This window comes from Heterocephalus glaber, unplaced genomic scaffold (genome assembly GCF_053883595.1).
Source record: "Heterocephalus glaber isolate CG9 unplaced genomic scaffold, H.glaber_assembly_v1.0 deba00001564, whole genome shotgun sequence".
NCBI lineage: Eukaryota > Metazoa > Chordata > Mammalia > Rodentia > Bathyergidae > Heterocephalus > Heterocephalus glaber.
The window spans coordinates 90,231-115,568 of NW_028258351.1; the positions used below are offsets into that span (position 1 = coordinate 90,231).

Consider the following 25,338-nt stretch of genomic DNA (forward strand, 5'->3'; position numbering starts at 1 on the left):
GGGAGGAAGGACCGAGGAGGGCGCTGGGCAGGCTGAGGGGACAGGATGATGGGAACAGCCCTGCAGGGCTCTGGAGCAGTATGGGGCCACACTGAGGGAGGAAAGGGCGTGTCCACCAGAAGAGGGGCGGGGCGGGCAGTGTGGGCACAGCGGTGGGCGGGCTCCAGAGATGAGCGTGTGCCTCCCAGGGAGGACAGGGCAGGAGAGGTGTGAGCAGGTTGGGCCTGGGCACTCACTGCCTGGGGTGCATTCTACACGGAGGATGTGGAAACGGCGCTCCCTCAGGGTCACGCTGGTAGAGACATAGCTGGATCAAAACCCAGCTCAGAGGGCCGGGGATTTAGCTCAGTGGTTCTGGCGCCTGCCTCGCAAGCACAAGGTCCCGAGTTCGATCCCCAGTACTAAAAAAAGAAAACAAAAAAACAAACCCAGGTCAGTCTGAGCCCACTGTCAGGCTCTGCCTCAGCCAGGCCTTCATCTGTCCTTGGCACCTCGGGAGGAGCTAAGGAAATCAAGGCAAATCATTGACCATACATTATTCATTCACTTGACAAACATTTACTGAGCACCTACTGAATGCCAGGTCTTGTGTTGGGCACTGGAAAACACAATAGTAAGGCAGCCCGGGTTTCTGCTGGTGAGGAAGAGCCTTTCCATCACATGACCCAACTCCCATTTAGGCTTGTGAAGAAGGAGGCCTGGTCACATAGTGAGGGATGGGACCAGACCCAATCCTTTTTGGAGGTGGACTGCTCCCCAGTCCTCCTGCAAGTACCCATCAAGGCGGCACCTGTGTGCGGGGGGCTGCTTTGGGCCCTAGGAGAAACTCATCCATGGACTCAGTGGTGGAGGGTGGGGATAGAGCAGGAGAGGAGGGGAGAAGATGAACAGGACTGGGCTTTGGGGGGGCGAGGTGTTTCCATCTCTCCACTGCCCCGAAGACCAGAGGGCTGTTCCAGAGCTCCGCCTCAGGGGTTGGGCCTCTAGGACCCAGAGCAGCCCTGCCCCACCAGGAGGGGATATAAAAGTCCCTTCCTAGCTACTTCCAGAGAGGAGCAGGAAGAGGTGAGAAGTCAGCTGGGGACCCTCTAGGAGGAAGGTTTTAGGGGACCCACCTGTGGAGCTGAAGATCTCGCTGCAGAGATGCAGCTGCTCCTGACCCTGGCAGGGGTCCTGGCCACGCTCAGGCTCACCCAACCCTGTGAGGGCCCCATCCCAGGTAACTGCCCCTTGGATAGCCAAGGAGGAGGGTCAGCCTGAGGGAAAGGAAATGGAGGGAAACACTCGGATCTGGGGGGTCTGTGGCTCTTTTGGACTCTGAGTCCTCACCCCTTTAAACAGCCTCCCCTAGGAAAGTGGAGACCTCGGTCCTTCAGGACTGCATAACAGAGGCCAAGCTGCTGGTGGATTCGGCTTACAACCGGACCCAGAAGAGGTGGGCCAGGCCCGGGGGCCGCACTGGCCTGGGAGGGCCAGTGAGAGGATGGGCTCCAGCCAAGGTCATCTCACCCAAGACCGGCCCCTGAGCTTCATGAGACCTCCCTTCTCTGCAACCTCACTCTGCCTACTCTGTCCTGACTGTCCACTCCCTGCACTGGGGCTCTGAGGGGTGGGTCTACACCATTCTTCAGTCCTCCTTCTTCCTCCCCTGGGCAGCATCAAGCAGCGCCTTCGCAGTGGCTCAGCCAGCCCCATGGACCTCCTGTCCTTCTTCAAGCAACCAGTAGCAGCTACCAGGACTGTTGTTCAGGCTGCTGATTACATGCATGTGGCCTTAGGGCTACTGGAAGAGAAGTTTCAACCCCAGGGATCCCAACCCTTCAATATCACCGGTACTATGCTCTCCACCTGGCCTGGGAGTGGAAGAAAGCCAGGAGTGGGAGGTGGGGTGCACAGCCCTGGTGCATTGGGAGGAGAGGCTAATGGGATGGTGAAGGTTGGGAGGGGCCGGTTCAGAAAGGAGCTAAGACCCTGGGCTCAGACCTGCCCTCCTGGCCCTGCAGATGTACTAACGGAACCCCAGCTGCACCTGCTGTCCCAGGCCAGTGGCTGTGCTCTCCAGGGCCAAGCTGAGAAGTGCAGCAACAAGTACCGCACCATCACGGGGAGATGCAACAACAAGTGGGTGCCAGGCAGGGCTGCCCTGACCCAGGGGCCCTTCTGCCCTCCCCAACCCTCTCCTATACCCTGCTACCCTCTCTACCCATTCCTGCTACAGGAAGAGGCCCTGGCTGGGGGCCTCCAACATGGCCCTGGCTCGCTGGCTTCCAGCAGAGTATGAGGATGGGCGGTCACTCCCCTATGGCTGGACCCCTGGCAAGAATCGCAATGGCTTCCTCCTCCCTCTTGTGAGTTGGGGTGAGGGGGCTGCAGGATGCTTGACCTCCTTTAAATTCAGGGAGTAAGACACAGCCTGGAGTCAGCCAGATGGGATTCACCTCATGCTCTCCCACCAACCAGCTGGGTGATGTGGGTAAATAATTCCACTGAGTCAGTTTCTTTATCTGGGGGATGGCTCATAGAGCTAGTATACTAAGTATTAGTATACTAATACTAAACAAAGTGCTTGGTCTAAATAGCCACACAGGACATGATCTCTTAATCTAGCTATTGGAGTATTGTTTTTTTTTCTTTTGGTTTGTTTTCTGAGAGGATTGGTGTCAAAGTATCTTGCTAAATATAGAACTATACATCTTAATCTGGCTATACCTATTGAACTATATGATTTCGTATTTCTCAGCTTTCGATTTATACGCCAATATAACAATTGATCATCTACCCACCTGACGATATCTACTTATTTTTCTTCTATTGCTTCTTCCATCCTCTCTATTTGTTATCCATCACCTTGCAACCAGTCCATGCATCTGTGAATGCCATTATTGGTTGGCCTGCACATTAATCTGTCAATTTGATCCATTTAGTTCTCTGGATGAGCTGGTGGGGCCCGAGTCAGTCATACCAGCCCCTCCCCTCTTTATTGCTGGAATCCTCAGGAGTCAGCCAGGCCAGAGACACAAAGGGAGAGAGCTGCATAGCCAGGGACAAAGGAGAATAGAGGAGGGGAGGGCAGAAGAGGAGAGACTCTGGCCACTCCAGCAGGGGGAGCTGCTTCCCCTCAAGACTTGAGTTGGCTCTAGCACCTTGTGGATCTCAAGCCCAGGCCCACTGCTGACCTTATTTCCCCATCAGGTCCGGGCTGTCTCCAACCAGATCGTGCACTTCCCCAGCAAGAGGCTGACCTCTGACCGTGGCCGGGCGCTCATGTTTATGCAGTGGGGCCAGTTCATCGACCATGACCTGGACTTTTCCCCAGAATCCCCTGCCAGAGTGGCCTTCACTGCACGTGTGGACTGTGAGAAGACCTGTGCCCAGCTGCCCCCCTGCTTCCCTATCAAGGTAGCCTCAGCCAGCCAACCTTCCAGACCCCTGGGGTGGTCTCTAGCCTAGGCAAAGCGAGGCAGGTGGGGATGGCAGAGACTGAAGCCTATCTTGAGGAGCCATTTGTGGAGCTGGGGTACAAACCGGAAACCCAGAATGCAGCCAGGCACGGACCCTCTTGCTGCACATGCTAAGGAAGGGAAAGGATCTGCTAGAGGCTCAGGTGGAACTTCAGGGAGGGAAGCCATGGAGACAGGCCTCAGTCTGTAGGTTTGATTCTCAGAGTGGAAGCTCCTGGGCCCCTACTTTTTTTTTTTTTTTTTGGTACTGGGGATTGAACTCGGGACCTTGCGCTTTCGAGGCAGGCGGCAAGCCTCATCCATTTCTAATCTTTTGTGACTCTGTTACAAAATGCTAAGGGGACTCAGACCCAAGGGGTGAGCAGTACGAGTCCAGGTGAGTCAAGGTGGGCTTCCTGGAGGAGGGCTTTTGAGCAAGCTTTTGAGGGAGGTTGGGGATGACAGAAAGGAGTGAGCCTGGTGTTCAGGTGCTCCAGAGTCACTGACTCCTCTTCTACCTCAGATACCACCCAATGACCCCCGCATCAAGAACCAGCGTGACTGCATCCCCTTCTTCCGCTCGGCACCATCATGCCCCCAAAGCAGGGTCAATGTCCGCAACCAGATCAATGCACTCACCTCCTTCGTGGATGCCAGCATGGTGTATGGCAGTGAGGTCTCTCTCGCTCTGCGGCTTCGCAACCAGACCAACTACCTGGGTCTGCTGGCCGTCAACCAGCACTTCCAGGACAATGGCCGGGCCCTGATGCCCTTCGACAGACTGCATGATGACCCCTGTCTCCTTACCAACCGTTCTGCACGCATCCCCTGCTTCCTGGCAGGTCAGCTCTGGGGGACGCTGGTGTGTTCCTGGGATGGGGAAGCCATGGTGGGGTGTGGGGAGGGGACGTGGTTTGGAACATCAGCATTAGGCAGATCATAGGCATTGATCTGATCGTAGTCATCAGAGAGCCAGCATGTTGCAAGGAATCTCTTTGCTAATCCCGTGTGTGGCCAGAGATCCCTGCTTGACTATCTGTAGTGCAGAGGGACTCAGCACCTACCTGGTGCCCCAGCCCATCCCAGGCTGGCTCTAAGAAGCAGGCTGTCTCTCCTTACACAGCAACAGCCCCTTTAATTATCTGAAAGCAGCTTTGCTTACCCCTAGATTTTTTTCTTCTCTAGGCTAAATTTTCTTACCCACCTCCAACTCTAGCTAGACAGTGATACCTGGTACCTTCTTCTGGATGCATAACATGAACTCTCCTCAGAGGCTTTTGCCCCCAGGCATGTGGATATAATGATAATGGTAATCATTTCCAATTACTTAAGATACTTGAATGGGCCATCCCTAAACCTCAGAGAATCCCTGAAAAACAGGAACTATCATGCTTACTTTACAGACAAGCTGAGACTCAGGGAAGATAAATAACATGTGCAAAGAGCACAGAGAGTTTCAGATGGAGGAGGCCACACAGGGTCAAAGTTAGTGTAGCTCAGGGTCTCTGCTCTGACTGCTGTGGCCCCTGCTTTCCTCCAAGTGAGCAGCTCAGGCCTCGCTCTGTAAGAACTGTACATCAGTGAGTCCCAGGGAGAGCAGCAAGTACATTCATAGTCTCCTGAAGCACAGTCTAGACAAGACCCTGTGAGAAGGGCTTGATGAGAAGCCAGATGACTGAATTTATTTTTCTTGAGGGTCTGGGTACAGAAACAGGATTCTGTTCAATCTTTCCTCTTCTCCTTTCCTCTGGCTCCTGGGGAGAGAGCAGTATGACACCAAATGCAAAGATGGGAAGGTTCAGTCCTCGGTAGAGAATATGCAGATGGGTGGGCTCACCCTCCCCAAATCAAGTTCCCAGAGTGGCCCAGGTGCCCCCACCACAGGTAGATCAGGTCTTCTTCTTTTATTGTTTTTGGTACCAGGAATCGAACTCTGGTCCTTGCGCTTGCGCAACAGGCAGCGAAACCACTGAGCTAAATCCCCGGCCCTCATCAGGTCTTCTTGCAGAATAGAGGCGTTAGGCAAAAACATTTCCCTGCTAGACCCAAGAGCCCACTGTGCTCCCATTCTGGGCTGCAGTACTGGGGAGGAGGGGGGAGTCAGTGAGTCTCATGGCACAGCTAAGGACACGGAGGTGCAGTGAGGGCGGAGCTTGGCCCACCCCATCTCCCTAGGTCCTAGACCTCAGTCTGCCCTCATAGAAAGGCTGTCTAGGAAGGGCTGTGGCAACTTGGAACTTGGGGTTTTCAAGGTGACTCCCGGTCAACTGAGACCCCCAAACTGGCGGCCATGCACACCCTCTTTATGCGGGAGCACAACAGGCTGGCCACCGAGCTGAAACACCTGAATCCCCACTGGAGTGGAGACAAGCTGTACAACGAAGCCCGGAAGATCGTAGGGGCCATGGTCCAGGTAGGAAGCCCTGGGTCTCAGTATCGCCCAGAAGCCAACTGGCACGAGGAGCAATCGGGGCAGTGGCTCACACCTTCCTTAACACATGCTTGGGGATGTGTCTGAAGTCAGCTGGGTCTGGGTGACTAGGGGAACCTCTGCCCCAGTTCTGCTGTTATCTAACTCTCTGTGACCCATGGCACTCAGCTTCTCTGGGCTTCAATATCTCATCCCCCAGTGGGAAGTTAACATTACCACATTTGATGTGACAACAATAAAGACTTCCTAGGTCTGAACAGCCCTTTAGAAGCATGAGTCTGTCTGAATCAAGTGGGTTGGCATTGCTTCCAATAGTCTTCCATGTCTTGTCTCCCAGATCATCACCTACCGAGACTTTCTGCCTCTGGTTCTGGGCAAGGCCCGGGCCAGAAGAACCCTAGGACGCTACCGGGGGTATTGCTCCAGCGTGGACCCACGTGTGGCCAATGTCTTTACCCTGGCCTTCCGCTTCGGCCACACCATGCTGCAGCCCTTCATGTTCCGCTTGGACAGCCAGTACCGGGCCTCAGCACCCAACTCCCACATCCCACTGAGCTCCGCCTTCTTTGCCAGCTGGCGAATCGTGTATGAAGGTGATCAGGCTTTCCAGAGGAATGGGATATGGTGGGGAGCACTTCCTCCACCCCCGGGGGGCCCCTCTTACTGCCAGGAGGCCACATTGCTGTCTCTCTGGGGCAGGGGAGGAAGGACAGCACGACCTTCCATCATAGGCCTCCCTTCCCTGTGGGGAGGGGATTCCTGAGGGCCAGAGACTGGTGTTGGACTGGCTCCTTGTAGACCTCCAAGGCGCTCACACCTTCTTTAAGGATGTGGGGTGACCTCTTCCCCTGCTTCAGCTCCCTCATGTTCACCCTGGTTTCTGTGTCTGGACACACATTAGAGACTATAAGCAGCTGGCTTGCCCAGCTCTGAGCTACCTTGGCATCATGAGATAACCCAAGGGGCTCGTAGAGGCTGGTCCAGTCCATGCTGCTGTCATTCCCCACCACCAGGTGGCATTGACCCCATCCTCCGAGGCCTCATGGCCACCCCTGCCAAGCTGAACCGTCAAGACTCCATGCTGGTGGATGAGCTCCGGGACCGCCTGTTTCGGCAAGTGAAGAGGATCGGGCTGGACCTGGCAGCCCTCAACATGCAACGCAGCCGGGACCATGGCCTTCCAGGTAAGGGGGGTTCCCACCTCTCCTCCCAGGCTCAGGCTGGCCACTCAGAGGGTTCTCAGAAGACCCTAGGGCCTCCCTTCTGACAGGATGTGTGGTGGTACAGAGCTGATGTACCACCGCACCCTGGGAACTGTTATTTGCTGTCCTGTCACTTCCTCCCCACTGCTGTAGGGTCTCCAGCTTTAGGTTCACCAAAGGGCCAGGACTTGGGCACGGGAACTGAAAAAGGAGATCAGGACTTTCCCAGTGGAGAAAAGGAGTTGACTGAAAAGGCAGGGAAGACCTGCTCCATTCCCAGCCTCCCTGGGAAGTTCCAGGGAGGAAGGCTAAAGCTCTAGGCCTACGAAAGCTGGCTCCTTGCTGAGAGGTGGCAGGCAAAGAGCCTAAGAGGCAAGTAGCTAGCAGAGTAAAAGCAAGGCTGCCTTGGCTTCATGGGGAGGCCACAGGAGACTTCATCCTGGGGAAGATGAGTAGGCACTTTCATGGACGATCCATTCAGCTCTCCCAGTGACCTTGGCACACAGATACTATAGCCATTTCATACACAAGGAAATGAACTCAGAGTAATTTGCCCAAGGTCACACAAGTAGAAGCAGTAAAAGTCTGAACTGAAATTGACAGTCTTCCTTCTTCCTGCTATTCAACACCATTCAGCACCATTAGAGCAAAGGTGTCAGCCACTGCCATTTTCTCCTTTCTCTACCTCCTTGTGTAGGCAGAAGCCCTGTTGCCTGGGTGCTTTCTGGCCACATACAAACGAGTCGGGACTTCCTCCCACCTACTTCATTACCACAGCACCTGGCAGACACACAGCAGGCACTCTGAAAACCTGAGTTTCTTCTCCTCTTAAACTGGGGTCTCCTGACAGCTAAGGAGCTGTGGGCACCCTCTGCTGGAGACCTGAGATCACCAGCCAGCCTCCTAAATTGTGACACGATGACTTCTGTTCCCAGCACTTCTTCTGTTCCCTCCATGCCATCCCAGGAATATCCTGACAATAGCTCTCGCAGACTCCTCTAATCCCTTCCCGTGTCTAATACCAAATTTGAGGTCGGACGACCTGGTTTGAACTGGTTTCAGTGATCTTGGATAAATCACTTTTAAATATACCAGATATGATACTATAAAAGTACCTCACAAAGACTTTCTAGGGGTCCTGAGAAATATTCATGTATCAGAGCTTAGTAATAATAAGACACTGCATGGCTTCCCTTTGTTTAGGGGAAGGGGTTTGTGACATGGGGCTGGTGTTTCTTCAGGTTATGCAAAGCCATGTCGATCCTTAGTTGTCCATAAGGTATTACACAGCGTTGGCCCTGGTATTAGATCCTGACCACTTCCTTCCCTCCTTCTTTCCTTTATTGAGACAGCTGCCCAGACTTGGCTTGAACTTACACTCCTCCTGGCTCAATCTCCCACAGTGCCAGGATTACAGGGATGCACCACCATGCCCAGTAACCACTAATCTACTTTCTTTCATGTATTTGCCTATCTAGACTGCTCACATAAATAGAATCATATTGTGTGTGGTCTTTTTCTGAGTAGCTAAGTCTTCCTTAGTTGGTTTCTTTACTCATTTATTTACTTGCTCACTCAATCATTCTATACTCCTGATTCAGAGCTTTTGATGTTCTGGGTACTGAGCCTAATTAATGCGCATGAGCCCAATAATGGTATCATGAAAAGCCCAAGTTGTGAGTTTTGGCTACAACAGCTCCTCAGTCTGATGCACACAAAGCTTGGTTGTCCACTCACATTTTAGAGGACAGCAAGCAGATATTTGTACCGGTGGGGACCTTCTTGTTTGGTCCAACATTAACTATTCACAGAGCAGATGCCAGATCACTGTCCTCTAAAATGAGTGCACAGCCATGCTCTGGTGGACATGGGGAGAGAAGCAGAAGCTAATGAGAGATGGACAGGACTGAAGCTGCTTCTCCTTCTCTCCTGCAGGGTACAATGCATGGAGACGTTTTTGTGGGCTTTCCCAGCCCCGGAACTTGGCACAGCTTAGCCGAGTGCTGAAAAATCATGACTTGGCAAGGAAGTTCCTGAAACTATACGGGACACCTGACAACATTGACATCTGGATTGGGGCCATCGCAGAGCCTCTTTTGCCGGGGGCCCGTGTGGGGCCTCTCCTGGCTTGTCTCTTTGAGAACCAGTTCAGAAGAGCCCGAGATGGAGACAGGTGAGTGATTCTACTGTAAAAGGCATCAATTCAAAAGCAGAGCAGAAAAGCACTAGCATTTCAAGAATCCTTAGGGAAAAGTTTTAGATTGTTTCCAGGTTCCTCCCTGGAAAACTGGGTCTGAGAGGCAAGGCTGACCCAGGCAAGGCTAATACTGCCTGAGGGGGAGTCACCTTAAACCCAGGAGAGACCTGTCAGCCTCACTATTCTGGGCTGGCAGATCCCATGAGATGGAAAGGATTAAATCTGGTTTCCCTCCAGTAACCTTCTGGTTTAAGACCTGACTCCTTATTTGGATGTGATATTTGCTTGGTTTCAAATCTAACCCTGGCTACTTAAATTACTGTGCCTGTAATAATGGGCAATTTATTTAACCACTGAAACTGCTTCTTCATTTATAAAATGGGAATAATACCTATCCTGGAATAAGTTTCTAGGAATTGAATGAGATACTATATGTACTGTACCTCATACAAGACAAGTGCTTGTAAAGTAATTCCTTCCCAACTTTCTCTGACATCTCTTGACCTCCTGGTAGGTTCTGGTGGCAGAAATGGGGTGTTTTCACCAAGAGACAGCGCAAAGCCCTGAGACGGATTTCCTTGTCTCGAATCGTATGTGATAATACTGGTATCACCACCGTTTCGAAGGACATCTTCAAGGCCAATATCTATCCCCGGGGCTTTGTGAGCTGCAGCTATATCCCCAAATTGAACCTATCAGCCTGGCGAGGCAAATGAGGCTTCTGAAGGTAAAGGGAGGCCTGGACTGGGTCAGGCCTTCACACCTTTCCTTGGATAGATGGCTTCTCTTAGGCTTCTAAGTAGAGACAACAAAACTTGTCACCAGGGACAGGGGGCTCTTTCCTAGTGGCTTCCCAGTATGCTAAATTCTGAGCTGACAGTCAATCCCAAAGCTAGGACTCTGAGGGGCAATTAGAAATTGTCCAACTACCCTTAGAACTTGGTCACTAGTGCCCTAAAACAGTTCCATTTCTGGATATCTAGCAAGTCCCTCGCTTCTCCATTTCTGCTGTTTCCACAGGAGTCTATGCCAAGCCTCAAGTCTTGGAAATGAGGGGAAGGGGAAGATCATGAGGTTGCCTTCACTGCTGGAGCAGCTATATCCTGCTGGTGCTTTTGCTAGCTGCAACTCACTGCTGGCCTCATTGGCTGAGAGGGAAAGCTGAGGCTCCTGGCAGCAACTGACCCACCCACCCTGGGAGCCTCTTAAGGATTAGGTTATGAATTAGCACCAAATGCAAGGACTTGTGAGCCAAGCCATGAGGCTGTGAGTCGGCAAGAGGAGGGTTTCCAGCACTTTCTTCTGTTTCCCTACTACCACCACGACTGGAAGACCACATAGTTCCAGTCTCGCCACCCCACAATCCTGAGCCTGCAGGCTGGGAGCACACTCTCTACCAATAAAGCACTGCTGAGGGCAGGGCTGCTGTGTCTATGTTGGGTTAGGGGCAGACGGCCTCAGGCCCATGCTTTGCCCTAGATGTTGCGGAGCAGTGCTGCTATGACACAAGTTGGTGTTCTATGTCTGTTCTAGGAGCTGAATTAAGAGTCAAAGAAACACCCTGGAGGAAGGAAAGACAGAGAAGAGGAAGGGCAGAGGTGTTAGGGGCCCAGCATTAAAAGGTACTTGAGCCAGGCCAATGACCCGAGCAGAGAAACAGTCCACAGAACATGTCAATATATAAATAGATTTATGTGCAAAAAACACAGAAAAAGATACTGTCCAGCTAGCAAAAAGGACTGGGACCTGCCAGTGTTTTAGATCTCTCATGCTCCTCCTTTCTTGGAAGAAGGCAGGCTCCATTTTTAAAGGCTGTGAAATGGGCAGCTCCCTGCAACTGAGACTGAGACAAGCCTGAAGAGAGGCTGTGTCACGGACAGACTAATTAGGGGCTCACCCGTGAAAGTAGTTTCAGACCAAAAGTCCTGCCCTGCAGTACCGCCCATTTACAGCAGGTGAAATAGGAAGAGGGGCGAGGTGGGACAATAGGGTCTCTGGCTTTATTCTCACATGGCAGGAAGAAGACCCTGCCGAGAGTCCAGCAGAGGGGCCAGCCTGGGATTTTCCAGCACTTCTGGTCCTTGGCTGACCACTGCGGTGTCCAGGAAGATGAAGAGTCAGGAGGGCGCAGGCCTGACATCCCTCTTCTTGTCCTCTTATACCACAGGCCAGGGCCAAAGAGAGCTAGGAGACCAAGGTCCCCGAGGGGCTCCCTAGGTCCTGGGGGAGGCGGTCTCGGGCCTCCTGCATGCGGCGCCGGGCTCGATGAAAGGCCTCTGCAAGGGAAAACGATGCTGCTATGTAATCAGCTACTGCGGTGCAGAGAAGAATATGGTTCTGGGTGGCCAGCTGGGTGGGGGGAGCCTACCTAGCACATTGTGAATGGAACTCCGCTGGCTGAATCCTTCCAAACGGTCCAACACACTCCGCATCCTTTTCCGCAGGGAGCTCGATTCCATGAAGGCCCTTCGGGGAAGCCCATCACATGGTCACGGCTGTTCTTTGGCCCTTAGGGTTGAGGAGCCTGAAACAGGGCTGGGGCAACTCACCTGGACTGCTGCAGACAGTGCAGGCGGAAAGTGACACTGCCTGTGGTCTCTGTGCGGAGTCCAAAGCGGCTGAGACGCTCCCCCTGGTGCATCAGTGGAGACAGCATGAGTTTCTGAGGTCTCTGGACCCTAGCTGGTGCCTCGCCCCAAGGTTGTTGGCCTTGCTGGCATTCTTATTCCCGTTCTTGAAGGAGAGCAGTTTTCCTGGGGAAACCTCACGCCATCATCCAAACCCCATCACTGCAAAGCTAGCTCTGGGCTCCCTACTGTAACTCAGGGAAATTCCAACCTCAGCTAACAACAAGCAGGCTGCATGCTTCCTGCAAACCACCCCTGCATCTGATTAGTGAGGCCTTCAGTCAGGGAAGAAGGGCCAGCCATTCAGGTGGGCACCAGGGGAAATCTCTAAGTATACTACTTTCCAGAGACCTCCTAGGATACCCGTGTGATTATCTGATCCTGGTTCAAATGTGGCCATGTCATCTAGCTGCAGCTGTAAAAGAAAGTGGCTTAGGAACAATGAGGCGGTGAACAACTAAGGGAAAGGCCTCAACCCAGAACCCACCCTCTGTAGAATAAAACAGAAACAAAGGTCTCAGTGTGAAGTCTCCCTGGAGACAAGTCACCTTGAAGGTTCCTGGTATCCGCACATAGGTCAGGTCCTCCAGCTCCAGAGAGCTGCCGATGAAGAACCTCCTCATCTCAGCAATGGGACCGAGCTCCATGGGCCTCCATGTGGACACTGTCAGGGTGTGTGAACCTGTGCAAGGGAAGAGGAGCATGGGGCCAGGCCCACAGACGGCACGTGGCCCCTCACTGACTCCCCAGCAATGACCATGCCTGGCTTGGTGACAACCTAACTGCTGGGGAAGGTAATCATGAAGGTTAAGAACACCTGTTTGGAAATCAGTCAGAAATTTGAGTCGTAGCTCTTCCAGTGATCACCTGTATGGCCCGGACAAGTTTCTCAACCTCCCTGAGCCTCCTTCTCCTCAACCCATGTAATGGAAATAATACTCTCACTTATACCTCACTGGGTGGTTGAAGAATTGGATGAGAACCATTTAGCACAATGCCTGGCACTCAGTAAGAGGCCGCTGCTTTTATTTCAAAGTGAATGCCAATTCAATGAAACCACATATGCCAAGAACCCAATTATCTGTCATGCAGCTTCTCTCACAAGGTCATAAATCCAATCAGAGGAGCAAGAAGCACATAAAGGAGACCATCAGGTTGCTTGGCTTCAGCAAGTCAATTCCAACATCACATCTAATTTTCATTATTTGTCTCTAATGGAGCAGGGAGGAATTCCTCAAAAGAACAAAGCATCTTAACTTGAATGCTTCTAATCCCAAAGTATTCCTACTTCTCATCAGAAGCATTCAAATCTGGAAACGTTAGTCTTGTTCCTAGGACTGAAGACACGTGGGCCACCTGAAGGGCAGGGACAAGAGGTTACCTGGGGTGACAGGCAGCACCACGGCCCCGTAGCCTTCTACACGGTACCTCTGCCAGAAGTCCAGGGAGCGGACCTCACAGTACAGCACAGGCCACTCCAGGAGAGCATCTGGATACAAGGGAGGGAAGCAGCCAGGTCACAGGAGGCTGTGGTCAAGGGAGGCTGTGGGCTGAGGAGAACCGAAGCCCAGGATCAACTGCTGCCCTACTTACCAGCTGATTCGTCCTCATGGAGAAAGAATGCTTCAAATGTGAATGGGTAGGAGAAGTAAGCTATGTTGTCCTGAAAAGGAGGAATGTCACTTTGTACTCAATGTCAGAAGGCGGGCAAGGCCTCACTTGGAATTTGTTATCCTTGTGGCTAATGACAGGGTCACTTTCATACAGAAAAAATAAAAATGATCATGCTGGTGGGAATTAAGAGGCTGAGTCAAAGAGACAGCCAAATACAACCTGCCACCATTCTCAAAATGACTGCAAGAGGCCCCCGGCCCAGGCAGCCCTTCGGAGCCCCCCCTCAAGGATCAGGCCCAAGTACTTCCCAGAGTACACAGCTGTTGACCTGACCGAGCTATGCCACCCCAGGAACAGATTCTTGTTCTCTTCCAGGGAAACCTGGTTATCCATACCATTCCCAGGGACTTTGTGGCACAGGTCTGGGTTACTCCTGAGAGCTGATGGAATTCTGGGCTTGACCATTCTGAAAGCCAAATACCACATACAGTAATTTCACCTGGGAGAAGACTAAGTCATTGAGAAAAAGATGAAGTTCCTTCATTCACTTATCCATTCACTCATTCATACAATGAGTCATGTATTTATCAGTTCCTGAGTGTCGGCTACTTGCTGGAATGACTTAGGGATATCTTGGTGACTAGATATGAAAGATCCCTATCTCCCATGAAGCTCACATCCTAGAGTGCACACGGAAGGAGAGACACACAAGACCAGCAAGAGATTATCAGGTGGCAGTAAGTGTCATACTAAATACAGAACAAGGGACTCAGTGACTTGGAGTTTCATTCAGAGTGGGGGTAAAAGAAGAAATGACACAAGCTGAGACCTAAACTGAAGAAGAACCACCCAAGCCAAGATATGGAAGAAAGGGTCTCTAAATGGTCCTGTAAAGGTGTAAGGTAGGAATGACACTGGCAATGTCAAGAGCAGGAAGAATAACTGGAATGCTGCAGCTCACTCAGGGTGTGGGGTTTAGAGTTCCCTAAGTGTGAGGGAAAGCTGTTGGGGTTTTCAGCTCAAATGAGACCAAACTGCTTAGCATTTTTAACAACACAATGTAGCTATGTGTGCATGGCAAAGAAGCTACCATGGGGGGAGCAAGAGAGGAAGCAAGAGGATAAGTCAGAAACTTAATGCATTGGCCCATGCAAGAGATGTTGGCAGCTTGGTGTAGGCTGCTAGAGAGAACAGACAGATCCAGGATGGAGCTGACAGGAACTGCTGATGGCCTGGCTGGCTACAGGGAGCTAGAGAAAGCAAGCAATTGTGCCTATGTCCTAGGGTTTTGGCACCTGGAACTAAATGGACAACACTGCCATTTTGCTAGAATGGGGAAGACCAGGGAGGGGAGGTTTGAGGGAGGAGGAAGAACTGAGAGTTCTGCTTGGTCAGAAACAAAGGGGAAAGAGGTAACTGGATATAAATCTGAAGTTCGGGAAGAGGCAAAGGCTAGAGAGGAGTCTGGGAGTCTGAGATACACAGATGAAATCTAAGCCATGGGTGGGGAGTGACTGCCTAGGAAGACTGTAAGCAGAGAGTACCAGCAGCCTAGGCTCAGCCTTGGATATGCACAGTTTAAGGTCAGCAGAAGAGGAGGAATCAGCCAAGGAGCCTGATCAGCCCCCAGTGAGATGGAGGAGAGGAGTGTAGGGCCAGAAGCAAGAGAAGGGAAGAAAAGTGAGCTGTGCAATAAGCTTCAGAGAGGCCAAGTAAGGGAAAAGCAGAGAAGTCACCCCTGGATTTGGCAATGTGAAAGTGCTCTATGTCCTTGAAAAGAATAGTATCAGCTTCAGTTGAGAAGCAGGGATGGAAGCCTGGCCGAAGCCTCTGTTGAACGGACATAAAAGGAGAGACCGAAGAGTATACTTACTAGCAGCTGGCAATTCCACAAAGAAATGGACGTAGAGATTGTCATACTCGTAGCCTTGGGCTGAAACTAAAAGAGAAAACAAATTATTTTAGCGTATTCTCCTAGGCCCACTCGTGAGGGGCCTACGAGCTCTGGAAAGAAGTCATCTGTGGGCCTGGGCCACTCCATTTCCAGGAAAGACTCATCATAAGCTTTCCATACTGCAGACAGGCCAAGTTGGGGGGCTACTCAGGGTGGGGTAGGTTACTCACAGCTTCATCACGCTGGCCTATGCATGGAGAGATCCGTCTGGCAAAATACTTACCTACCTCTCCATTTACAAAGAGCCGGAGGGCACCTGTGGCCGTCTAAGGTAGAGAGAAGTGGAGAAAGATCAGGGGGCCTGGAGGGACTCAGCACCTCTCCTCCAGCCCCATCCACAGATCTTCAGAAGGTTTGACACTGGATGTCGGACCCTGGGCCACACTACTGCACCTTCTCCCCAACCTAACTCTTCAGCGCAGGACTGCTCCCTTCATTTCTAAAATCCAAGGGGAAAAGTACACAATCTACATGGCAGGGAGGGCAGTGTAGTCTGGGAAATTACCAAGGGAAGTAACAACAGCACCCTTCAGAGCGCAATGAACACTAAACCCTTTTCATCGCTGAGGCCAAGAACCCAAGGGTTTTCTTTTTTAATTAGTTGTGTATTTGTCTTGTGTAACTTTTTAATGTGAATATCTGTTGCTTATACAATATGAAAATAAGTTAATTTTTTAGACACAGAAGAAAACCCATGGGTAGTTCCTCGTTGGGAGATCTAGAAATGAAACTCGTTACCAGGCAAGACATGGAACAGGACCCAAAATCACTGACCTAAACTGTTTGGTTTGATTTTTGTTTTTAAGATCCAAAATATTAGCCAGGCGTGGTGGTGCATGCCTGTGATCCCAGCACTCTGAAAGGCTGAGGCAGGAGGATCACAACTTTCAACCTAGCCTGAGCAACTTAAAGAGACCCTGTCTCAAGAAATTAAAAAAAAAACCAAAAAACAGGGCTGGGGATGTTGCTTAGTACAAAGGGCCTCAGTTTAATCCCCAGTACTGGAGGAAAAAAAAAGAGCCAAAATATTTGACAAGCAGAAATAACACCCTTCCCTCTCTATGCGGCACTTTGGAAAAATATCCACACAAGAGTGAAGAAGGTATTTTCATCTTTACATTAATTTTTAAAATTAATTACAAAGTCATATATGACTATATAGTATTATCATTAGTGGAAATTCATAACCACCTAAATTTTGGGAATAAAAAGTGAAAGCCCCTGACATAGTCATCTCACCACCCAACACCCATCTATAACCTCCAAATCCCACCCCATCCCTAGAGAAAGCCACCCACAGCTTGTGTGCACCCTCAGACCCTTTTCTATGTGGTAACCGTTCTCTATCAATATACTGTGTTTTAAGACACATAACCAAGACTATGCCGTCTATGCTACTCATCAACTTCCTTTTTAGACATTTTGTCTTGGGGACCTTTAAGAGAGAGGCACTGTTACTCATCCACAGGCAGAATGCTCTGGCTAAACACAGCTGCTGGGGCTGCAGGAACCAGGCTACCCACCATCTCAAAGTCTGTGCCCACGAGGCTGCTAAGATACTCCTTGTGTCGGCCATAAAGCTGAGGAAACAAAGCAAACCAACCCTCAAGATGCAGCCCAAATTCCTCAAAAGACTAAAACTAGAGTTTCACTTGACCCAGCTATTCCTTTTCTAGCTATCTTCTTCAAAGAGTTAAAAGCATCATAGCACAGCGATATACGCACACCCATGTTTACAGCGGCACAGTTTGTAGTAGCTAAATCTTGGAAACAGCCCAAATGCCCATCAACTGATGAATGGATAAAGAAAATGTGGGGGTTTTTCTTGTTGTTCTTTTGGGGGTTTTTTTGGTACTGGGGATCGAACTTGGGTCCTGGCGCTTGTGCAGCAGGCAGCGAAGCCACTGAGCTAAATCTCTGGCCCTAAAATGTGATTTTTATGTACAATGGAGTATTACTCAGCCATAAAGATAAACTTGAGACATTATCAGGTAAATGGATGCACCTTGAGACCATACTTTTAAATGAAATCAGATACACATGTTCAAATATCACATTGTTTCTCTCGTGTGAGAAATCAAAAGGGTAAATAAGAAAAAAAAAGGGTAAATAAGGACTAAAATAGATGATAGATGTTAGGAAATAGGAAGAAAATGTTTAAATGGGAAGGGGAACAAAGGAGGGGGAGGGATAAGGGAAGGAAGGTAAAAGGAAAAAGAGAATAGGAAAAAAAGAGTGGAAATAAGAAGGGGAAGAGATTGAAGGGAGAGGAGGGGAATGGGGAAAAAAGAAGAATCAAGATACCACATACAGGCACAAATTCCCTATGAGAAATGTGCTCATTATGTAAATTAAAGGTATACCAATAAAATTAATTTTTAAAACAACAATAAAAAACCAAAATACACTTAGAAAAAAAAAAGATGAGGGCTGGGAATTTAGCTCAGCGGTGCCACCGCGTGCATTGCAAGTACAAGGTCCCAAGTTTGATCCCCAGTACCAAAAAAAAAAGAAAAAGAAAAAAAAAAGATGTAGCCCAAGCCAGACCAGGGTTTAGCTCTGAACAGGAGGAAGAAGGAATAATGGGAAAGCCTAGGAAGAGCTGGAGGCCTAAGCATCCCAGCCACTCACATTTTAAAGCGAAGCACAAGGTGAACGTGGTGGTACATTTCTACAGTCTCAGCACTCTGGGAGGCGGAGGCAGGAGGATCCCAAGTCTGAGTCAAGCCTGGACAACTCAGCAAAGTAAGACGTATTTTTTTAAAAACCATAAAATAAAATATTAAAAATATGGGCTGGGGATGCTCAATGTGAAGGCCCTAGATTCAGTCTCCAATGATGATGATGATGTAAAGCACAGGGGCTCTGAAGTCAGCTTTTCCAGGGTTGAATCCCGGCTCTCACACTTACAAGCTCTGTCTACTTAGCTCCTCAATCTCAATTTCTTCACTTTAAAAATGATAATAATAAAAGTGTTTGCCTCATAAGTGGTTCGCAAGTTCAAGGCCAGGCTGGGCAATTTAGCAAGACCGTATCTCAAACAAAAAAACTAAAACTAAAAAGTGCTTGGGAAGTAGCTCAGAGGCAGAGCACTTGTCTAGAATGCACAAATCCCTGGGTTCAATCCCCAGTACCACACATATAAAAAAGTGCTCACCTTGAAGGGTTATCACAAGGTCTAAATGAAATGTATGTGAAGTACCCGGCACAGAACACAGTCAAATAAATGGCCGCTGTTACTTTATGTTACAATATGAGCAAAAGCTTCTGTCTGATTTGTCAGCTTTGCTTTCCTGCTCAGAAGAGGGCTGAGAGGAGCAAGAGCTTCCCCTGCACCCATGGTCTCGGCTCCCACTTTGGGCGGCCTTGCCTGTGGCACTCTGAAGGAACTGGCTCTTACATCCTTGAACATGCGCTGTTCCCGCTCCTCCTCTTCCGGCTGTGTGAGGGAGGACACATTGTCAATCGTATACTTCCACAGTTCCTGCTTCTCGCCCTCGGTCTCAACTCTGTAAAGTCAAAGCCACAAAACGACCACCTCTGATGAGAAGAGTGGGCCTTCCAGATCCATCCCAGGACGAGCTGGCATGGGTCACACACCTGGTTTGAAATATATGACAACAAAGGCGGCTGTAAAGGTGACCAGGAGAGGGAGACTGAGTGGCAAAGCAGAAAGGGCATCAGACCAGACTCAAAGAGTACAGGTCCTGGGCCCATTTCCACCTCAAAGTCACAGTGAGAATTTAAAGCACAACATCCTTGACACCCAGTTCTCTCACCTGGAAAATGGGCAGGTTGGGCCCACTAATGTCTAACTTACAGTTCTGTTATCTCAGAGAGAGAGATAAGGGAGAGTCCACCCAGCCTGGCTGAGTTCACCCGGCCCTTCAGTCCCTACACTCAGCAGTGCAGAGGCTCATTTTCTCTTAACTCTGCTGCAGCTGAAACAGGCCCTTTCGAACTGGCTGCACGTTTCCTGACAGTTTCCTAAGGGCCTATGGCCAGAAGAGAATATGTACCATGGCCTGGGAATCTAAAAGTTGGAACACATAAGGTGTTTCCTCAGAATCTCCTTGACTAGGGCCAAGAAGAGCAGCCAGGCAAGGAATGCCAGTCTCCATCCACCTTCTTTTTCCCCTCCTCACCTGTAGGGTCCTTTGAGGCCAGAGAAGTCAGGTTTTACTGTGATCACACCATTGCTGTCCACCTTCAGAATACAGAGCACATGTTCATATGTCTTATAGCCAAGCCTAGAAAGCAGGAAATCAACAGCAAGTTTCAGGATCCCGTGCCACCTCCAAAAAGAGAAGTCAGCCCACATCTGGGAAGAGGCCAGAGGAGGAACTATTATGAGAGCTATTGTGGTAAAACACTTTCTTCTGAGTACAGAGAAGAAGAAAAAGACCCTTCCTTCCATGTACCCCTGATGACTATAACAGGAAGGTGACAGTTAGGAGAAGAGGATGAGGGCCTGAGCTGGCAGTGAGGAGCGTCACTTACTTTCCATAGGGCCCCAAGTCGGCCATGATGTACATTGTCTGAAGAGGCGTGTTAATGACATGGTTGCTCCTGATGAACTCTTCTGAAGGTTCCCAGGTGACAATGCGTGACTTGAGGATGCCACCCTCCCTGGGAGAGAACCACAAGAAGGGTCACTTCCCGCACCCCCTAAGAGCCTGGAGGGGAGCCTAGGCAGTGACAGCGAACCTCTTAGAGCTTTCAATGATAACACAGTCCACTGTGGCACGTGTGCCCTACATTCGCCACCACTGGCCTAGGGGAACACACCTCTGTGGTGGTCCACAGCAGACGAGGAAGCTGAATCAATGGAGCAATGCGCAGCATGGGAGAACCACAAAGCCTCCACCCTACCCCAATTTCAACTCACATTCCTCGCCTGTCCTGCCGTCGCCGCCTAACATTTGCCGTTCGCTCGACCAAAAATGATGGCACCTCATTGGCTGCGGTGGTCATTTTCTGACAGTGCTGGGAAAAGACAACAGTCTTGTGAAAGCCATCCAGTCAGGACCACATGGAGCCAAGCACCCAAAGGGAAGTCTTCCTTCTGAATCTAACAGATATGGCCACATTGAAGTTACACAGGCTACTAGAAGGGAGACTAGACAATCAGCCCAAAGAGAACTTCTACCAGGTCTTGGTTTGTCCTAGGAGTTTGGGAATGAGTTATTTCTCCAAATAATAAAATTGGTCTGCCTTCCTTGGGCATAACCCTGCAAAAAGGTGGGTTAGTTTGCCTGTTGATATTGACATTAACTAGGTAGGTGGAATAGTGCCAAAAGGAACTTTGTAGCAAATTCTCACATGGGTAACTAAACACTCACTGTATTTTTGTTTTTCTAAAACAAACAACTATAATTTTATATGCTATCAGCTCAAAGCTTTCCTGAAGGCATGCCAATCTTTCAAAAACATTCATTTAATATGGCCTGTCTATAGAAATCTATAAGATCACAGACAAAAAAATCTGAAAATATGGGGTCTAAACTCAAGGAATTTTAAATCTCACCGAGAAGACAGAACACATACAATGATGGAAGAAAACATAAAGCAAATCCAAAAGGGAATGCTGGCATAGGCAAATTGAGGATATAAGCCACTCCCCGTGGCTGAACTGTACTCCTATTCAAACCCACATACTCAAAGTTTTGGCTGAATTTTATCTAGATTGTTCTAGACTCTGTACACCTATCTTACCATTTTGCACAGTTCTGGTTCCCCCAGGACTTCCAGCAGGCAGAGAAAAGAGTAGCAGCCACACTACCTGTGTCTAATCTATTCTAGCCTGGCTGCCGGCAAGCAGCTCACAGCAGTTTCTAGCCAGCTACCTGTCCTTGCTTCATGCTTCCAATGAGATCAGAAAACTAGGGGAGGCAAACAAGAAGGAAACTTAGCACCTTGGAAAGAACAATACCTCCTCCAAGTTGGTGTATCTGTCAGAGTCAGTGTAGGTAAAGATTCGTCGATTCTTCCTGCCACCAGACCTCTCCAGCTTCAAGATTTCTTGGCGGTACTGATAATCCAAAGGACTCTGACAGGCTGCTTCATTTTGGTACAGATCCACTTCAAACTGAGGTCACCACAAGGAAACAGATCTAGTGAGAATACATCAAATTCTTCTTCGTACAATCAAATCACTTCTATAAAACTGATGCTATTTCATATATTTTCATAAGCAACTCTCATTTATCTAAGTAACTGAGGGCAGAGGATACAAGAACTTTACAGCTAAAAGGAACCAGAGTGATGGTCTAATCCAATTGGGCTGTTATGGATGGCATACAACCCAGCAACCCAGAAATCAGACGTGCCTGAATCAGCATCATAAAACTGAATAGTGGCAGTCATCATGTTATGCTGCCCCCATAAACACAACAGGTGAAAGTATAAACCATTAATTTTCTGGAATTCAGTCTGGCAATATGTATCACCAGCTAAGTGGAGGTGGACCAGGCAGAAACAGTCTGAGCAGACAAGTAACACTGTCTTACTTGGCTAAAGAGCTTCTCCTGCCACCCAATCTCGACCTCTTCCTCTTCCTCTTCATCTGGGCGGTGTCCACCTCCAAAGACAAAAAAGTGAATCAAATGCTTGAAATAAACCAGCACTTCTTGCTCTGTGGCTGGGGATAACCAAAGTCCCTACTCATATATTTACTATAAAACCCTCTGCAATTCAGTGGTTAATTAAGCACTCAATCTAGAAAAAGGCCCGAAAAGTTGTGGATATGCTCTGGTTAGTATGAGCAGAAGCCAAGATTAGGACCTAGGAAGTCTTAATCACTAAGTTGATATAAATAAAAGGCAGTACTGCCTTCCTGGAAATATTTTATTGAATTCAGTATCAGGAACTGAAATATAGTACAGGCTGAAGAGCTAGTCCTTCCTCAATCCTAATTGACTGCATTTGCTAGATAAGAGCTCTGGCTTTTTTATCTGACCGTTCCTAAGTCCATATATAGAATCATAAGCCTTGTAACTTAGGAGACCAAGCATTAGGAGAGGACAGGAGAGGCAAATAAAACGATTATTTAAAGCACCAAATCTAATATACTCCTGGCTGAATGTGCCTTTTTTAGAGTCACATGCTTTATAATCCACCAGCCCACATTCTTACCCAGGAACTTTTCTTTTCAGTACTGGGAATGAACACAGGGCCTTCACGCAAAATTACATCCCCAGGGCACCCCCTTTATAAATTTTGCAACAGGTCTCAATTATTCACTAAGTTGCCCAGGTTGGGGTCCAACTTTTGTGTACTACTATGCCCAGCAAAGCCCAGAACCAATAAAAAGAGAAACAGCAAAAGCAGAAGACTAGCGGTAAGACTAAGGTAAGCACCCTGACCCTTCTTCTTCACTCTTTGGTTTTCCAGATAAGGAAAATCACAAGAACACAGTTGATGTTCACATGCACATTTTTCAAGCCATCTCCAATTTTAAAGTTGTTTATAAAAGTGTTCACGTGTGTATTTAGAGTATGGAGCACATTTTCTTCTGCACAAAAAAATGTCACAAATGGCATTTAGGTTGCCAGGCAAATTTATAACATATTGAAAGTATGGTATTTGTTATTTTACTACATTTGACTACTAATTGAATACCTACTGGGGTGGCAGAAATCGTGTCTTATTCAATTTTCAAACACAATACAATGTAGTCGTTAAGACTTCCTGGATTCAAAACCTGATCTCTGGTTTCAACATTTATCAACTGTGGGACACTAATCAAGGAACTAATTCAACCTCTTTAAGCCCTCTGTTGTTTGTGTGTAAGAAGGTGCAGATTTCTATTAAGATCACAAGCCTGGATCTATCTACTGTTTCAAGAGGTATTTCTCCTGTCCCAGACCCTTTCCCGGATCCCCAAGGGGCCTCATGCCACCGTGATACCCACTGGCAGTTGGGTGAGGCGTAAAAGTGGCCAAATCTATAAGGTCCTTCCCCGGCTGGGCAACAGGCTGGTAACGAAGAAAGTTGCTTGATGTGATTCTTTGCAGATGAACTCTGTCAAGAAAAGAGAATCCCCAAATAGGCATTACACACACAACCTGGAGATGAACACAGCAAGGACTGGGGAAACAAAACCCAGAGGTGGAGTTGCCAAGGGTGCTGGGTGCACGCAACTGAGAGGTGGGTGGGGCGCAGGGGTCTACGGGAAGTTAAAACAGTAAAAAGATGTGTTACGGGCACAGGATTCTGATGGATGGGGGTGGGGGGAAGGACTTCAAAGGACTGGAAGGTATGCTTGGAAGGTATGCTTGGAAGCTGTGAGTGAAAAGAGTCCAGGTGGTGCCCGGAGATGTGCGGAGATCGGGAGGAAACTAGTCCGGATTGAAAGCGGAAGTGAGGGCCTCAGAACACGGAAAAGTTTAGGCTCGAGTTATCTAAGAGCAGAAAATCATGTGGCCCGGGTATTTCTACCGGAGGCGCAAGTTGCGCACGGGGTCCCTGGAGCGATACACAGCTTCTCCGGTGTCAGTGTTCCAGACATTCTCCGCCATGACAGCTGCGACCCGTCGCAATAACGCCGGAAAGCGCACCAGCCCCCGTCCCCCTGGCAACGGAGACGCTGCGTACGCCATCCGCAGTTGGTTTTTGCCAATCAGTTCCCGGTGCGTCCCAGGCAGAGAGCGCTCGTGAGCTCGAGCGCGCTCTCGCCGCGGTTCACCGCCTGCCACATGTGTGAACAAAGCTCACTCATATCCGGGCGGGATTTTGATGCGCTGTACAAAGGAGGAAACAGTGCTGGGGTCCAGACCCAGGGGAACTGAGTCTTCACCCTCTACTTTTTCCACTGTGCCAGGCTGCCTTCCACTGAACGCGTGAAAAGTTTGGCCTGCAAGTCGGTGGATGTGGCTGAAAGAATACATCCATTATTCTCAAAGGAGGCAAGGAAGGTGGCGTGATGCAGACACGAAAACATATTCTTGGAAGAAAATTAACGTGCCGGCTGAATTAGTCGCTCTGTTGGTATTCACTGAGCCAGAGAAAGAAAAAAACAAGGAAGCCAACAATACAAACAAGGAAGCCAGCCATAAGAAAGGCAAAGGTGACTTTACGAACCGGTCCTCCCCATGCGTGTGTTAGTTCTGGATTATTAAATCAATATAGATTTTACACTGGCCCCCTGAAACGCCAACAATGTGACATTGAGAAGTCATGCTTCATGCTACCGACTGTGGAAGGAAGGATACAACATAACTCCAAGTCTGGCACCTTGGCATCGTTGGAAAGTCAACATCTGTCATCCTTTGACGTTTGCTACCCATCCAACAGAGTAAGTAGTTGTCCTGTGAATTCGGGAATCACATGATTACGTGGCCCTAGGAGCCCTGAGCACCTTGGCCACTACTTGTGTAACACCAAGGACTCACCATAAACAGTACAACCTGGGCATTTTGCATTATCCCTCCTTCTCGTAGAAACCACTCTAGGTATATTTATTCCCATTTAACAGATGAAGTTAGTGAAGGCCAGGGGTTAAATGGCTTGCTAAGGCTGTACTCTAAAAGTGGTAAAAACCCTGGAATTCCAACCCAGTCAGGTCTGCCTGTCTTTTGAAGCCCAGTACCTTCCCTTCTGACTTTCAGCCTCTGGGTTTATTCCATAAGAACACACAATTTCCAGTCTAAGGAATCATTATTTCAACAGATCAAACTGTAGAGGCAGAACACTAGCTTCTTAAAAAACGATCGTTACATTTTTTTCCTTTTAAAGTTATGAATAAGCTGGGCATGATGGTGCACACCTGTAATCCCAGCACTTGGGAGGCTGAGGCAGGGGGATTGCCACAGGTTTGAGGCCAACCTGAGCTGGCCTTGAACTTGAATTACATAGTGAGATTCTGTCTCAAAA

General features: G+C 49.2%; 2 protein-coding genes across 7 annotated transcripts in view; one reads left to right on the plus strand and one right to left on the minus strand.

The window, feature by feature from the left end:
- Positions 1 to 10,846, plus strand: part of Epx (eosinophil peroxidase) — a 52,053-nt gene extending 41,207 nt beyond the window's left edge. Inside the window, exons 1-13 of one of the 4 annotated variants that reach the window (XM_004870310.3) lie at positions 1,053 to 1,219; positions 1,342 to 1,435; positions 1,657 to 1,832; positions 2,004 to 2,121; positions 2,219 to 2,348; positions 3,193 to 3,399; positions 3,964 to 4,282; positions 5,693 to 5,853; positions 6,209 to 6,464; positions 6,885 to 7,055; positions 9,009 to 9,246; positions 9,785 to 9,997; positions 10,291 to 10,846. In XM_004870310.3, coding sequence (XP_004870367.1) covers positions 1,144 to 1,219; positions 1,342 to 1,435; positions 1,657 to 1,832; positions 2,004 to 2,121; positions 2,219 to 2,348; positions 3,193 to 3,399; positions 3,964 to 4,282; positions 5,693 to 5,853; positions 6,209 to 6,464; positions 6,885 to 7,055; positions 9,009 to 9,246; positions 9,785 to 9,986 — 2,148 coding nt within the window. In that variant the 5' untranslated portion in view covers positions 1,053 to 1,143 and the 3' untranslated portion in view covers positions 9,987 to 9,997; positions 10,291 to 10,846. The other 3 variants (XM_087191395.1, XM_087191396.1, XM_087191397.1) reach the window with 3 other exon arrangements.
- Positions 10,847 to 10,943: 97 nt separating this feature from the next.
- Mks1 (MKS transition zone complex subunit 1) lies at positions 10,944 to 24,047 on the minus strand. Of its 3 annotated transcripts, XM_013067700.3 has the most exons (19): positions 23,905 to 24,047; positions 23,378 to 23,487; positions 21,975 to 22,045; positions 21,398 to 21,553; positions 20,354 to 20,451; positions 19,966 to 20,094; positions 19,611 to 19,715; positions 18,866 to 18,974; positions 16,989 to 17,045; positions 15,689 to 15,731; positions 15,385 to 15,450; positions 13,907 to 13,977; positions 13,491 to 13,560; positions 13,279 to 13,386; positions 12,446 to 12,579; positions 12,249 to 12,312; positions 11,820 to 11,902; positions 11,639 to 11,736; positions 10,944 to 11,546 (listed from the first exon to the last, which is right to left on the minus strand). In XM_013067700.3, exons 1-19 carry the CDS (start codon positions 23,982 to 23,984, stop codon positions 11,156 to 11,158), a joined length of 2,043 nt encoding a protein of 680 aa, XP_012923154.1. In that variant the 5' UTR covers positions 23,985 to 24,047; the 3' UTR covers positions 10,944 to 11,155. The 3 variants fall into 3 exon arrangements, with proteins under 3 accessions (XP_012923154.1, XP_004870368.1, XP_021104355.1); XM_004870311.4 differs by lacking the exon at positions 12,249 to 12,312 and having other exon boundaries at positions 23,905 to 24,046; XM_021248696.2 differs by lacking the exon at positions 23,905 to 24,047 and having other exon boundaries at positions 21,398 to 21,578; positions 23,378 to 23,488.
- Between the last annotated feature and the right edge of the window lie 1,291 nt (positions 24,048 to 25,338).

Coding starts and splice junctions, on each gene's coding strand:
- Mks1 (XM_013067700.3), bottom strand. CDS start 23,984: ATGGCGGAGAATGTCTGGAACACTGACACCGGAGAAGCTGTGTATCGC. Junction 20,095..20,353: donor CGGCAGGACAGGCGAGGAAT/GTGAGTTGAAAT, acceptor GTTCTCTCCCAG/GGAGGGTGGCATCCTCAAGT. Junction 13,387..13,490: donor CCATGAGGACGAATCAGCTG/GTAAGTAGGGCA, acceptor CCTTGTATCCAG/ATGCTCTCCTGGAGTGGCCT.